The 16,828-nt window shown below is 44.9% G+C and overlaps 1 protein-coding gene across 5 annotated transcripts in view; it reads right to left on the bottom strand.

The window, feature by feature from the left end:
* FRMD4A (FERM domain containing 4A) overlaps nt 1-16,828 on the bottom strand; it is a 620,822-nt gene that overhangs the window by 137,418 nt on the left and 466,576 nt on the right. For all 5 annotated transcript variants that reach the window (XM_069765181.1, XM_069765180.1, XM_069765178.1 and 2 more), the window contains one exon: nt 1,413-1,497. In XM_069765181.1, coding sequence (XP_069621282.1) covers nt 1,413-1,497 — 85 coding nt within the window. The remainder of the gene's footprint in view (nt 1-1,412; nt 1,498-16,828) is intronic.

Here is a 16,828-nt window from a genome sequence, read left to right as displayed (position 1 = left end):
GTTATATACTATGTAGCTCTGCTGTATACTACGTACGCTCTGTTACATACTACTTACCCTCTGTTATATACTACGTTGGTTGTGTTATATACTATGTCACTGTGCAATATAGTACGTAGGCTGTGCTACATACTACCTACATATTCTAGAATACCCGATACGTTAGATGCAGGCCACCATCTAGTTCTTACATATTTGTCCATATTATGATGCAAAAATCTTTGTTATCGGAATTGTAGTCTCTATATTCTCATTTACCTAAACAAATCCAACAACACGCAGACTTAGATTTACATGCTTGGGTCTTTTATTTTTTCCATCCAACTGCTACAACTTAATTTGAGTGTTAATGTAATCCATGTAATAATTTATTTTGTTCCTCTATTTTCAGATATATATCTAAATTAGATACAGGAGGGATTTCTTTAATTATACCATAGGTAGCTCATGTCTAGTTATTGAATGTTGGACTACTGTCATCTAGTGGCCAACAGAATCTATTGCATGGCTAGAAAAAGTTGCAAAAAAGCAGCCATGTTTTTCTAGTCTTGTACTAGTCTTGTACTACCCCTGATTTTAGGTTCTGAGAAAAATACAAAAATCTGCAACATAAACAAAATGTTATTACATAAACACAAGAAAACGGAGAGCGGAAACGTCCACAAAAACATCATTGAATAAAATCTGTAGAATTTTATTGATTATATCTATATAACAAATGCAAAAAATATCACAGATCTGCATATAAGTGCTGTATGCACTATGCACTTATCAGAGAACAATAAGGAGGAGACATGACGGAAACCAGGTCGAGGGGGGGAACATAACAATACATCCTTATGGCATAGGCATCAAAAATGATGTTTTTGTGGACGTTTCCGCTCCGTTTTCTTGTGTTTATTTCTATTTGGAGTTGTCCTGGTGACATAGTACCCGAGAGGGACTTGGGGAGAGTTGGTTTTATCTGCTCTTGGTCACAACATATATTGGTGCTTCATGATTTTGGTAATAAATAAAATGTTATTACAGTAAATTATTTCAAATCACTTATTACTAAATATTTCGAAATTTTATGGTAATAATCATTGAAAAGATTAAATTCATTTACATTAATCCTATCTGACCATATCATAAGTCTATCACAATTAGGTTGAAGTCAATGCTTCACTGTTATAAATATTGTACACAGACTGATGCAATTTTGACTGACAAAAACATGCCAGGTGTATCTGACTTTGTGAAGAGGTGCGATTAATCTGTTTTCACTCCAGGAAGTTGCACACAATGAGGGGCATGGTGCCACATTCATTATTTAAAGAGCCCTACCCATACAATGCAAGTGCCACATTCCAGGCTTTAGCCTGGTAGAATGGTTTTCACAGCGGTTTGTCACATAAACAATGTGTTCTTACCTTGTATATACAGGACTTGGCATTTAAGAAGAACAGCTCAATAGTGGCATTGTCCTTTAGATAAGAAATACTTTCAATGTAGAACCTGAAACAAAAACCCAATATATATCAGGCGTGCATAAACACAATTAAATACATTATTAAAAAGTCACTGTTATTTCAATAAACTTTTCTTACATCAATAGTACAAGTGAATATGTGCAAGAAACTTTGTAATAGATTTTATTATAGAAGAAGACGTCTCCCGAAGAAGCAGTGCGAAACGTGCGTCGGGGTAGTGGTACGCCTGGGAAATCCACGTGTACACTGCCGGTAAAGTATGCTCTGTTATTGCCACATTATATGCACCTGAATTGTTATTAAGGGCGGCTCATACCTGCTTTACAGCAGCAACATTGAATTCATAGTATCCATAGCATGTAACCCCTTGTTGACTAAACATCACATGTATCTTCCTTACAGTCTATGTTAGTACAGGTTTAGTGTTTTGGGATTGCTACTCCACTTTTTTGTTTTCATGGTTTGCTGCCTGATATGGTTATATTATTCTTTTGACATTGCTATATCAGCTATTTCAGTCTTGTGTTTACATATTTGCACTTTATATTCATTGGTTTCACGTCAGGATACTGTTCTGGCATTTCATTATATTGGGCTTTGCTATTTCAAATAGCTTGTACCATGTGGTACTTTAAGGTATTACTGTCCCTCTTTTAATGACTTAGCAGTAGTGATGAGGGCAGGGGCGGATTATAAGAGGGTCAATCTGGGTGGTATCCCAGGGCCCAGTGGTGTGGGGGGGCCCTGGGCTACCGCACAGATTGCCCACCGCCATCAGGGCATTACTGCCCGTGCCCTGACTGGCGTACCATTTGGGCCCGGTGGACAGAGAGGCGGCCCGCATCGGGCCCCGTCTCATCTGCTCACCGGGCCCCTACCGGCGCTGCGGCAGTTCCACCTATTGACGTCAATAGTTAACAACAGTCGCCAGCCAATTGGAGGCTGGCAGCTGAAGTCGGCCGCAGGCGCAGCGCACACGTCGCCGGCTTCTGACGTCATTGTCAGTCGCTGGTGAGTGCGCGCTGTTGCTGCAGGGAGCTCGCCGCCTGGAGCGCAGGTCAGGTGAAGAGAACTCGGTTTTTGTTTTTTTTTGCTAACGGCAATCCGGGGGGCCTGGGCGGGCCAGAATGCTGGACACTGTTTGGGGGCAATATGCTGGAGGACACACTGGGGAAGATGATTGCTGAACACACTGGGGGCAATGCTGGAGACACTGGGGCAGATTGCTGGACACACTGTCTGGGGGCAATGCTGGACACACTGGGGCAGATTGCTGGACATACTGGGGCAGATGATTGCTGGACACAATGGGAGCAATGCTGGAGACACTGGGGCAGATTTCTGGACACACTGGGGCAATGTCGGACACACTGAGGCAGACTGCTGGACACACTGGGGGCAATGCTGGACACACTGGGGCAGATTGCTGGACACACTGTCTGGGGGCAACGCTGGACACACTGGGGCAGATTGCTGGACATACTGGGGCAGATGATTGCTGGACACAATGGGAGCAATGCTGGAGACACTGGGGCAGATTTCTGGACACACTGGGGCAATGATGGACACACTGAGGCAGACTGCTGGACACACTGGGGGCAATGCTGGACACACTGGGGAAGACTGCTGGACACACTGTCTGGGGGCAATGCTGGACACACTGGGGCAGATTGCTGGACACAATGTCTGGGGGCAATGCTGGACACACTGGGGCAGATTGCTGGACACACGGGCAATGCTGGACACACTGGGGCAGACTGCTGGACACACTGTCTGGGGGCAATGCTAGACACACTGGGGCAGATTGCTGGACACACTGGGGGCAATGCTGGACACACTGCGGCAGATTGCTGGACATACTGGGGCAGATGATTGCTGGACACAATGGGGGCAATGCTGGAGACACTGGGGCAGATTGCTGGACACACTGGGGCAATGCTGGACACACTGGGGAAGACTGCTGGACACACTGTCTGGGGGCAATGCTGGACACACTGGGGCAGATTGCTGGACACAATGTCTGGGGGCAATGCTGGACACACTGGGGCAGATGATTGCTGGACACACTGGGGGCAATGCTGGAGACACTGGGGCAGATTGCTGGACACACTGGGGCAATGCTGGACACACTGGGGCAGACTGCTGGGCACACTGTCTGGGGGCAATGCTGGACACACTGGGGCAGATTGCTGGACATACTGGGGCAGATTGCTGGACACACTGGGGTAATATGCTGGACACACTGGGGCAGATTGCTGGACATACTGGGGCAATGCTGGACACACTGGGGCAGACTGCTGGACACACTGTCTGGGGGCAACGCTGGATGCACTGGGGCAGATTGCTGGACATACTGGGGCGGATTGCTGGACACACTGGGGGTAATATGGGCAGCACGGTGGCGCAGTGGTTAGCACTGCAGCCTTGCAGCGCTGGGGTCCTGGGTTCTAATCCCACCCAGGACAACATCTGCAAAGAGTTTGTATGTTCTCTCCGTGTTTGCGTGGGTTTCCTCTGGGCACTCCGGTTTCCTCCCACATTCCAAAGACATACTGATAGGGATTCTAGATTGTGAGCCCAATCGGGGACAGTGATGATAATGTGTGCAAAACTGTAAAGCGCTGCGGAATATATTAGCGCTATATAAAAATAAAGATTATTATTATTAATATGCTGGACACACTGGGGCAGATTGCTGGACACACTGTCTGGGGTCTGGGGTCAATACTGGACATACTGGGGCAGATTGCTGGACACACTGGGTGTAATATGCTGGACACTGGGGCAATATGTTGGACATACTGGGGCAGATTGCTGGACACACTGGGGGTAATATGCTGGACACACTGGGTCAGATTGCTGGACACACTGGGGCAGACACACTGGAGCAATGCTGGACATACTGGAGGCATGGACAGAATGTAGATACGTGGCATGATTTGAGACACGGGGCAGAATGAAAGACATGGGGCAGGATTGGATCATAGGGCAGGATGGATACGATGGAGACAGATGGGGCAGGATGGGGAGATCATATGGGGTAGAATGGATACTCATGAGGGCAGGATGCGAGAACATATGGCTGGAGCCAGGAATGAGATACATGGGGCCAGGATGGGGAATATTATTACCATAGGGGCTAATTAAGGGATATTATTACTGCAGTGATGTATTTATTTTATTTTTTGAGTATACTGTTTTAAATGGGGAGCGGTCCTGTTACTGTGCAGAGTGACACTATGTCAACTTTTTTTATTCATGTGGTGTAATGTAGAAGTTGTGAAAAATTAAGTAATGCGTTCTGCAAGCGGAGCTCGAGATAACTGTGTTATTTCCTGCAGAAACGAGTCCTGGCTGGAAGAAATGATGGCGGTCTGTGCTGGATGAAAGATGAAGGACTTCACCTAGAAACGTCAGTGGTGAGTCAGTGTTACCTATACACTGACACTATACACTGTATACTATATACAGAGGTCCTGTGTACAATGTCACCAGTGATCACTGTATTACCTATACATTATATACAGAGCCCCTGTGTCTAATACCACCAGTGATCTCTGTATTACCTCTACACAGACACTGCATACTAAGTACAGATCTCCTGTGAATACTGGCACTTATGGTGATAGTATTGTTTTTTTTTTATTACTGATCAGTATTATAGTATTCAGTCATTATGTGGTGGTAATATGTGGTCTGGAAATGGTGTTGTGGTATTTGTCCCTTGTATGTGTTATTTGGTCACCAAGTGGTGGTAATATGTGGTCTTGATTTGGTGCGGTGGTATTTGTTCCTTGTATGTGATATTATTCGATCAATGTGGTTGTAATTTGTGGTCTGGTCATGGTGCGGTGGTATTTGTTCCTTGTATGTGATATTGGTCATTTTAAAAATTGAAAAATAAATCAAAATATAACTAAATTGTATTGCATATTTTAACAAATATTTAATAGGTTACAGTAGAGTAGGGCCTGGCCATTTTTCTGGAATAATGTGGTTCAGGTATATCATGACCCCCGTCACATGACCCCCGTCACATGACCCCCGTCACATGACCCCTGTCACATGACCCCCGTCACATGACCCCCATCACATGACCCCCGTCACATGACCGGGGGGCCCACAGTGTCTGAACAGACCGGGGCCCTGGCTACCCTTAATCCACCCCTGGATGGTGAGTATACTCGTTACTTGGGTTTCTCTGAGCATGCTCGGGTGGTCTCTGAGTATTTCGGAGTGCTCAGAGATTTAGTTTATGTCAAATCAGCTGCATGATTTGAGTCTGCTAGACAGCCTGAATACATGTGAGGATTGCCTGTTTGTTAAGCAACCCCCATATGTATGCAAGCCACAAATAATGCAGCTGTGTCGACATAAGCTAAATCTCCGACCACGTCAAAATACTCAGAGACCACTCGAGCATGCTTGGAGAAACCTGAGTAACGAGCACATTCGCTCATCACTACTTAGCACCTTTCTTTACATTATTTAATTATTGTATTAATAAAAAGTACTTTTTAATCAAGAAGTACCTTTGGTTACCATTGTATTTATTTTCATGGGCAACCAATTTTGTGATTAATGTTATGTTCAAAGGGGTACATCAACCCAAATACCGCATGGGTTTAGTACTTCAGGACTTCTTTTTTTGTGATCACATGTCCCTGTACGGTCAGACACAGCCATTACACAGTAGGGACATATTTATAGGATTATCTCAGCACAGGAACATCCAATTATGGAACTTATTATTATTTCAAGATCTATTAATTAAAATGTATTTACTTTGTGGGAAAACACCTTAAATTTGTGTTAGATTTATTAGTTCACACAGTTTCACAAGTTTAATGCATGTGCATATCACCTATTAGATGGCTTACTTTGTGCCAGAAATGTACTTTGTGCCCCTTTCTGCCAAGACAAACACCATATTAGAGACGTCTTAGCAATGTCCCCTTGATGGACAAGGCAGCAAATAAACACGATGCCAGACAGGAAAGGCACACTTTCATTGTAGTATTGGATGAAGAGTTATAAATTAAAGGCCTGCAGTTAATCCAAAGGCCAGCCCAAAGCTAAAATATCCCAGCAATCATGATTCAAATGTTTAGCATGTTTGTGAAATGTAATTGGCAAAATACATTGAGTTTATTAGATACATCTGGAGCCTAAGGAAATGTGACCGAAAAGGTCAAATGTCTCATCATGCAATGCCAATGTGCAACATTTCACATCATATCACATTGCTTCTTTCATTTTTCAAAAGGTCCTCAGAGTTCCATGAGGACCAAGAAACATATTTGTGCCATAGCATTAAACTGAAATGATGTTAGGTCAGAATGCTGCCACATACGTTCACAAGCACCACAATGGTAATATCTCACTATTAGGCTAGGATCACACTAGCATGTTTTCTCTCATCCGAGAGAGCGGGCCGATTATGTTAATCACACTCTGATCAGAGCGTGAACATATTCTGATCCAATTTTCTGATCCATTCGGACACTCCATGAAAATGGATGACATCCGAGGTTTTCCTCGGATCCATTGACTTGCAGGGTAGAATCCTATCCAATCGGGCCTAAGTTGGGCACACTGTAAATTTTTCCTCACACCGGCTCAGTTAGATGAAAAAAATCGGACCTATGCACCGCCCCATAACATAACATTTGGCCCAAGTGTGATCCAATGTTTTATTGGATCGCACTTGGATAAAAATATGGCCGTGTGCACAAGCCCTTTTGTTGTCCAGTTTCTCCTGAGTACGCTGATACCCCATATGAGGGGGTAAACCACTTTTTGGGCACACGTCGGGGCTCGGAAGGGAAGTAGTGATGTTTTGAAATGCAGACTTTGATGGAATGGTCTGCAGGCATCACGTTGCATTTGCAGAGCCCCTGATGTGCCTAACAAAAGAAACCCCCCACAAGTGACCCCATTTTAGAAACTAGACCCCAGAAGGAACTTATCTAGATGTGTGGTGAGCACTTTGAACCCCCAAGTGCTTCACAGAAGTTTATAACGTAGAGCCGTAAAAATAAAAAATATTTTTTTTTCCTCAAAAATGATTTTTTTAGTCCGCAATTTCTTATTTTCACAAGGGTAACAGGAGAAATTAGACTCCAATTGTTGTTGTCCTGAGTATGCTGATACCCCATATGTGGGGGTAAACCACTGTTTAGGCGCACGTCGGGGCTCGGAAGGGAGTGAGCACTATTTGACTTTTTGAACGCAAGATTGGCTGGAATCAATGGTGGCGCCATGTCACGTTTGGGACCCCCTGATGTGCCTAAACAGTGGAAACCTCTCAATTCTAACTCCAACACTAACCCCAACACACCCCTAACCCTAATCCCAATCCTAACCATAACCCTAACCAGAAGCCTATCCCTAACCCCAACACACTGCTAACCCTAATCTTATCCCTAATTCCAACCCCAACCCTAATCCCAACCATAACTCTAATTCAGCGTCGGACTGGAGCTCCTTGGGCCCACCAGAGAAAATCATTCTTTGGGCCCACTATGTAGCTACATAGAAATAAATACAAGACCACTGATTGTGCCGTAAAACACGCTAATATCAGGATATAATATAAGGTAGTACACGTTTTAATGATATAGCAGGGGTTTGAGTAGCCCCCCTCATAGGGTTGGGGGTAACCCCCCTCATAGAATATAATGCAGCCCACCTCTTAGAATATAATGCAGCCCCCTCATAGAGTATAATTCACCCCATAGAATATAATGCAGCCCTCATATAGTATAATGCAGCCCACCTCATAGGGTATAATGCAGCCCACCTCATAGGGTATAATATAGCCCCCATAGAATATAATGCAGCCCCCTCATAAATTATAACACAGCCCCCCCCCATAGAATATAATGTAACCCCCTATAGAATATAATGCAACCCCACATAGAATATAATATAGCCCACCTCATATAGTATAACACAACCCTCCCCCATAAAATATAATGCAGCCCCCCCATAGAATATAATACAGCTCACCTGATCTAGTATAACACAGCCCACATCATAGAATATAATGGAGTCTTACAGAATTAAGGCCACCACGTTGGGGATGGGACTGTGGCTTGTCTCCTGATGTCGCAAATGCGGTGAAACATGTTGAGGGAACAAGTGCGATAAATTTGTACGTCAAATTCTGCCAAATTAGGGTATGTTTCCACGTGCAGGAAACGCTACATAGAGACGCAGCGTCAAACACGCAGCGTCCAGATGTTACAGCATAGTGAAAGGGATTTAATGAAATCCCGTCTCCACTATGCGTGGTAACACGCACGCCGCAGCCCTGCGACTCCGGACATGCGGTGCGTCTTTTAAGATCGCAGCATGTCCGTATACCTTGCGGCGATGCTGCCCCGCTGCAAGGTATAACACAGGGCCCTATGTGTGGGGTGCGATGATGCCGGATGTGTGCTATGAACACATCCAGCATCATTGCGTCTCCAGAAGGGGGCGGAGCTTAGCACAGAGCGGGTTTGCCGCTCCGACTAAACCGCCGGCCATCCTGAAGGTGCACACATACCGTAAGTGTTAGCACTCCACAGTGTTACCCATTAAGTATAAGAAATCCAGCATCGAGCACTTTACTGACAACAAATTTAGGCAGATTAGGGACCTTAATTTTTAGACCCTAAAGCAATTTTTAACATTAATATAATAAAAGACAATTTTAGGGCTTGATAGTGAGCGTTTATTGGGAATTCTCCCCAATTTGTTAATAATGCTTCCCTCCAAAGCCTTTTTCAATCCTCAAATATAAAAATAGATTTGTGTCTGAATTTTGCATAGACACATGGTGTTTGTGAAAATCAGAGGCAAGTGAACAGCCCCATAGGCTATAATGGATGTAGAAAAAAAATAGGGACCTGTTCTATGTGAGAAAACCACAGACAGAACATGTACGTGCAACATGGATGTCTGAATGAGGTCTAATCACTGATGTTGCAGTTCATCACGTGCCCCCCTGCAACTGATGCCGATACAACTAAAGGAGCTGTCTGCTCAAAACACAGTGATGAGCTATTCATCAATATTACGTTGTTTGTGGTCAGATTCCCACGCTGACCAACTGTTGGCCGCCAGAATGCGGCCGACCAGGACGGACGACGCGACGATGAGGATTTTCCTTCTCCATCCAGCTGTTGGCGGCAATATGTAAACACTTTCCATAGAGCTGCAAAGTGCGGGAGATGCTGTGTAGCAGGCGCTGCCAGGTACTGCAAAACGGCTGCAGCTATGAGGCCATGTGCACATGCTGCGGATTCCATTGCGGAATTTTCCGCAGCGGTTTTGATAAATTCACAGTGCAAAACCGCTGCGGTTTTTATTGCAGATTTATTGCGGTTTTTATTGTGGTTTCCGCTGCGGTTTTTCACCTGCAGTTTCCTATTGGAGCAGGTGAAAAACTGCTGCGGTTTCCGCACAAAGAATTGACATGCTGCGGAAAAAAAACCCGCTGCGTTTCCGTGCTTTTTTTTCCCACAGCATTTGCACTGCGGGTTTCGTTTCCCATAGGTTAACATGGTACTGTAAACTCATGGGAAAGCGCTGCGGATCCGCAGCAAAATCCGCAATGTGTGCACATACCCTAAGAGCCGGTCTGCTGTACCCAGCAGTGGCTGCTACACATTCAATGGAACAACTATTGCAGCTACATTCACCACTATAGCTGACCCAAATAACAGCAGATCAGTGGTGTGGGGGCTGGATGTTGGACGCCAATAATCACATTATTATAACTGGACCCCTGGATAGGTTATCAATCAAGTTTTGACTGTCCAACACAAATAAATTATACAATTTCTCACATAGAAGTTAGATAGTGAACACAATCACCTTTTAGAAAACTTTCCATGGAATCTATGGCAATTTTGCTGTTCTGGAAGCGACTGGACAAGGCTTCCTGGCCACATGTTCTGCTTATCTGAGAGAGGGGTGAAGGATTTATGGCTCCCTCAGTCTGAACATGGCTGCTCTCCTCCTCAGGGCACTGCAGTGTAGTGAGGGGCTGCCAGACACAGGAGGGGACAGAAACAAACAAGGTCTCCTTACAGCAGGTCTGTACTTTACCGACTGCTAGTAATGGCTGCACAGGCACCGGTGTGCTCTCCAGCAGTAACAGACATCATGAACTACATCTGATCAGCCTATCACCACTGAGGAGCAGTCTCCCTGCCTGTGCGGCCATTACTACCCAAAGAAAGCAGTGGATATAGGAACACAAACAGTTTTCTCACCTCTCTTTAGTCTGCTGCTCCCAGTCCCAGCATGTTAGTGATGCTGATGGCTCCCAGGCTCCTCTCATGCCGGCAGTGTGAGAGAGGCCTGACTTCTGTAGAGGATTGAAGCCGGTCATTTACATTTAAAGTAGCATCATGTCTAAAGCATGAAGCAGCCCAAAACTGCCTCTAACACCAGCCTGGGTGGCGGTGAGTATTCTTCTTCAGTAGCACTTAGCAGGCAGTGTTAGCAGGCTTCCCAAGGCTGATCAGATGTGCCGCTGCTAAAGAGAAATGGGCGTGGAAAGCAGTGAATATTCATTTCTCTTTAGCAGCAGGCACATGTTTAGCCTCAGCAGCAGCTCCTGCCTGTGTGACCCGCTGCTCCCCCTTCCCTCACTCACGGGTTGCTTAGTGTGCCGCTGGGGCCCTGGAGGCAGCAGGGGCCCAAGGTAGCTGCCAACCCTGTGTGCCAGCAGGGGTCAGTGCCTGGGCCCACCGGAGGATCCTCCGGTTCTCCGGTGGGCCAGTCCGACCCTGCTCTAATTCCAACCCTAACCCTAAGGCTATGTGCCCACGTTGCGGATTCGTGTGCGGATTTTTCAGCACCGTTTTTGAAAAATCCGCAGATAAAACGCACGGCATTTTACATGCAGATTTATCGCAGATTTCCTGCATTTTTTGTACGGATTTTACCTGCGGTTTTACACCTGCGGATTCCTATTGAGGAGCAGGTGTAAAACGCTGCGGAATCCGCACAAAGAATTGACATGCTGCGGAAAATACAACTCAGCGTTTCCGCACGGTATTTTCTGCACCATGAGCACAGCGGATTTGCTTTTCCGTAGGTAAGTATGGGGGGTGGGATCGAACAGCGGGGGGGGGGGTATGGGAGGGAGGGGGCGCCAGATAAGCCTGGGTGGGCGGAGGGGAGAAGAGTGCAGTGGGGACAGAACGGAGGGGTAGGAAAGGCTGACAGCGGTGCCAGATCGCCGCTGTCAGTCAGTGGGCGGGGGGGGGGGGGGGCGTCTCCAGCCATGGCCGATGATATTGCAGCATCGGCCATGGCTGGATTGTAATATTTCATCAATTTTCATTGCTGAAAGTGGTTGGACCAAGGGAACCCAGTGAATGTAGTGTATATGGACTTTTCAAAAGCTTTTGATACGGTGCCACACAAAAGGTTGATACATAAAATGAGAATAATGGGGATAGGGGAAAATATGTGCAAGTGGGTTGAGAGCTGGCTCAGGGATAGGAAACAAAGGGTGGTTATTAATGGAGCACACTCGGACTGGGTAGCAGTGGGGTACCACAGGGGTCAGTATTGGGCCCTCTTCTTTTTAACATATTTATTAATGACCTTGTAGGGGGCATACAGAGTAGAATTTCAATATTTGCAGATGACACTAAACTCTGCAGGGCAATCAATACACAGGAGGACAATTTTATATTACAGGATGATTTATGTAAACTAGAAGCTTGGGCTGATAAATGGCAAATGAGCTTTAATGGTGATAAATGTAAGGTCATGCACTTGGGTAGAAGTAATAAGATGTATAATTATGTACTTAATTCTAAAACTCTGGGCAAAACCGTCAATGAAAAAGACCTGAGTGTATGGGTGGATGACAAACTCATATTCAGTGGCCAGTGTCAGGCAGCTGCTACAAAGGCAAATAAAATAATGGGATGCATTAAAAGAGGCATAGATGCTCATGAGGAGAACATAATTTTACCTCTATACAAGTCACTAGTTCGACCACACTTAGAATACTGTACACTGTTCTGGTCTCCGGTGTATAAGAAAGACATAGCTGAACTGGTGCAGAGAAGAGCGACCAAGGTTATTAGAGGACTGGGGGGTCTGCAATACCAAGATAGGTTATTACACTTGGGGCTATTTAGTTTGGAAAAACGAAGACTAAGGGGTGATCTTATTTTAATGTATAAATATATGAGGGGACAGTACAAAGACCTTTCTGATGATCTTTTTAATCATAGACCTGAAACCTGGACAAAGGGGCATCCTCTGCGTTTGGAGGAAAAAAGGTTTAAGCATAATAACAGACGCGGATTCTTTACTGTAAGAGCAGTGAGACTATGGAACTCTCTGCCGTATGATGTTGTAATGAGTGATTCATTACTTAAATTTAAGAGGGGACTGGATACCTTTCTGGAAAAGTATAATGTTACAGGGTATATACACTAGATTCCTTGATAGGACGTTGATCCAGGGAACTAGTCTGATTGCCGTATGTGGAGTCGGGAAGGAATTTTTTTCCTCAATGTGGAGCTTACTCTTTGCCACATGGTTTTTTTTTGCCTTCCTCTGGATCAACATGTTAGGGCATGTTAGGTTAGGCTATGGGTTGAACTAGATGGACTTATAGTCTTCCTTCAACCTTAATAACTATGTAACTATGAAGTATTACGATTGCTCTGATTGGCAGTTTCACTTTCAACAGCCAATCAGTAGCCACAGGGGGGGCGAAGCCACCCCACCTGGGCTGAAGTACCACTCCCCCTGTTCCTGTAGGTCGGGTGAAATTGGAGTTACCCCTTTCACCCGGCCTGCAGGAACGCGATCATTCTGTGACACAGCATATGCGTCACAGATCGGATAGGCACCGACTTTCATGACGCATACGCTGTGTCACAGGTCGGGAAGGGGTTAAAATCCAAAATGTTGGCCTATTGAAATGTATGTTCAGTAAATGCACTCAGTACTTGGTCAGGGCTCCTTTTACATCAATGCAGTGTGGCATGGAGGCGATCAGCCTGTGGCGCTGCTGAGATGTTATGGAAGCCCAGGTTGCTTTGATAGCAGCCTTCAGCTCGTCTGCATTGCTGGGTCTGGTGTCTCTCATCTTCCTCTTAACAATACCCCATAGATTCACTATGGGATTAAGGTCAGGCGAGTTTGCTGGCCAATCAAGCACAGTGATACTGTTGTTTTTAAACTAGGTTTTGGTACTTTTGGCAGTGTGGACAGGTGCCAAGTCCTGCTGGAGAAAGAAATTTACATCTCCAAAAAGCTTGTCGGCAAAGGGAAACATGAAGTGCTCTAAAATTTCTTGGTAGACAGCTGCACTGACTCTTCTCTTGATAAAACACAGTGGACCTACACCAGCAGATGACACGGCTCCCCAAACCATCACTGATTGTGGAAACTTCACACTAGACCTCAAGCAGCTTGGATTGTGGCCTCTCCACTCTTCCTGCAGACTTTGAGACCTGGATTTCCAAATGAAATGCTAAATTTACTTTCATCTGAATACAACATCTTGGACCACTGAGCAACAGTCCAGTTCCTTTTCTCCTTGGTCAAGGTAAGACGCTTCTGGCATTGTCTATTGGTCATGAGTGACTTGACACAAAGAATGCGACACTTGTAGCCCATGTCCTGGATACGTCTGTATGTGGTGGCTCTTGAAGCAATGACTCCATTAGCAGTCCACTATTTGTGAATCATCCACAAATTTTTGACTGGCCTTTTCTTAACAATCCTTTGTAGGCTGCAGTTATTCTACCACACATTTTCCTTCCACTCAACTTTCCATTAATATGCTTCGATACAGCACTCTGTGAACAGCCAGCTTCTTTAGCAATGCCCTTCTGTGGCTTACCCTCCATGTGGAGTGTGTCAATGACTGCCTTCTGGACATCTGTCAAGGCAGCAGTCTTCCCCATAATTGTGGAGCCTACTGAATCAGACTTAGGGTACCGTCACACTAAGCGACGCTGCAGCGATACCGACAACGATGTCGATCGCTGCAGCGTCGCTGTTTGGTCGCTGGAGAGCTGTCACACAGATGCCGGTAACCAGGGTAAACATCGGGTTACTAAGCGCAGGGCCGCACTTGGTAACCCGATGTTTACCCTGGTTACCAGCGTAAACGTTAAAAAAACAATCACTACATACTTACCTTCAGCTGTCTGTCCTCCGGTCAGCCGGAAAGCAGAGCGGTGACGTCAGGATGCAGGAGGAGTGCAGAGAAGCACAGCGCCGGGGACAGACAGCGGTAGGTAAGTATGTAGTGTTTGTTTTTTTAACGTTTACACTGGTAACCAGGGTAAATATCGGGTTACTAAGCGCGGCCCTGTGCTTAGTAACCCAATATTTACCCTGGTTACCAGTGAAGACATCGCTGAATCGGCGTCACGCACGCCGATTCAGCGATGTCAGCGGAAGATCCAGCGACGAAAGAAAGTTTCAAACGATCTGCTACGACGTACGATTCTCAGCGGGGTCCCTGATCGCAGTAGCGTATCAGACACAGCGAGATCGTAACGATATCGCTGGAACGTCACGGATCGTGCAGTCCTAGCGATCAAAGTGCCACTGTGTGACGGTACCTTAAGGGACCTTTTTAAATGCTCAGGAAGTCTTTGCAGGTGTTTTTGTTTAAATTATTCTAATTTACTGAGATAATGACTTTTGGGTTTTCATTGGCTGTAAGCCATAATCATCAACATAAACAGAAATAAACACATCAAATACATCACTCTGTGATGTAAATCTTTTACACAGTAACTGATCAAGATCCGTTATAATAATATAATAATAGATAGGACTAGCAACACTGTCTTTCATGTAAATGACTCCTGTTGTTTTTGTCCTTTTGTACCAAAGCCATCTCTTTTCTAAAAAGTTGGTATTTGTAAGAAAACGGGGGTGTGGTGAACCCCCACAATACAAATTTACTATACCGTACATCAGAGAACTAACATGCATTGCAGCAGAAATCTCCACCAGCCATTTTTATTTTCTGGCACATGGACAGCCCAAAGATGCAAAATGTGTTTCACCCACTGTGAGACATCTTGATGCGTATACCCATAGTTAAAGGGGTATTCCCATGTCCAAGACCCTATCCCAATACATGGTAGGTGTAATAATAATATTAGCAAATACCTCCAATTAGAAACCTAGTATAGTTCTTCTCATTCGCTACATCACTTACAATGCAGGACATTGCAGTACCTTAGGTAACCATGGTTACGACCACTAGCAATGAACTAACTAAATGTCATTATATGAGTGGTCGTAACCATGGATCAGCTAATAGACAGGGGTGCTATGAGTCATACACCCATATAATTATTTTATTCTGCTCCATTTACATAGATGAACCATCTCTCAGCTAGGCTTAGTCTTTTAGGATCTACAAAGTGTAATGGATTCTTAATGGAGTTTGTAGAAGAGGAGCTGAATCGTGTAATTTTCTTTGTATCTGCTCTCTGAAATCATTTTCGACTGTGTGTTGTGAATAATACCACTATTCTAACACTAGATGGCGCTGACGCATTTCCTCCTTTCATGTCTGCATTTCACTGGGGAAATAAGTAGAAAAATAAAGGGATAACCTTTCATAATGAAGAAAAACACAAAAGGTGACGAGAAGAGCAAAATAAATCTAATGGCCAAAATGACCCAAGAAATAATAACACGAGCCTATCAATCCCAGCGAGATAACATACACATGTTTTATTGGTTTGCAAAAATATGCAATTATATCTGAAAGTGCCGAAGAACATAAGGGCACGGAATCAGAAGCCTGGCTAGGTTATTGTCATTGTCAGTTCCTGCATGGATCCGCATGGTTTTAGGATTTCCTTTTTTAATTCATTAGTTTTTAATAGTGCTGACATATTCAGTGGCGCTGTACACATGCCGTATTCTCCTGATATCATCCTTCTATTGACCCCAGGCATCAATATCATCACCCCAATTATGTTTCTGCATGTGAATGGATACATTTGGATTCCTGTTGTTTTTCTCCAGTTAATTGTAGTGTGCAGCCGACAGACACTCATTAAAAATCAAAGCTGTATTTTTACACACAGCAGCGACGCACGTCCCTTCGTTAGAAGTGTTACTATTATTGCGGGCCTATATATAGCATCTGCTTAATTAGCACAGTGCAATGCAAGGAAGAAAATGATTATGAAGTGACTGGAGTGTTTAGCAGGCACACAGACAGCAGGGGGGAGGAAGGGCAGGCACCATTATCCTCTATAGGGAGCTGACACCAGACTGGAGACTCATTCACCATCCCAGGAGGATGAAGGAAGCCTTGTTATGGAGACACAATCACAGATGCG

This window comes from Ranitomeya imitator, chromosome 4 (genome assembly GCF_032444005.1).
Source record: "Ranitomeya imitator isolate aRanImi1 chromosome 4, aRanImi1.pri, whole genome shotgun sequence".
NCBI lineage: Eukaryota > Metazoa > Chordata > Amphibia > Anura > Dendrobatidae > Ranitomeya > Ranitomeya imitator.
The sequence above is the reverse complement of the archived record's forward strand: the minus strand, read 5'-3'. Positions and strand labels throughout refer to the sequence as shown.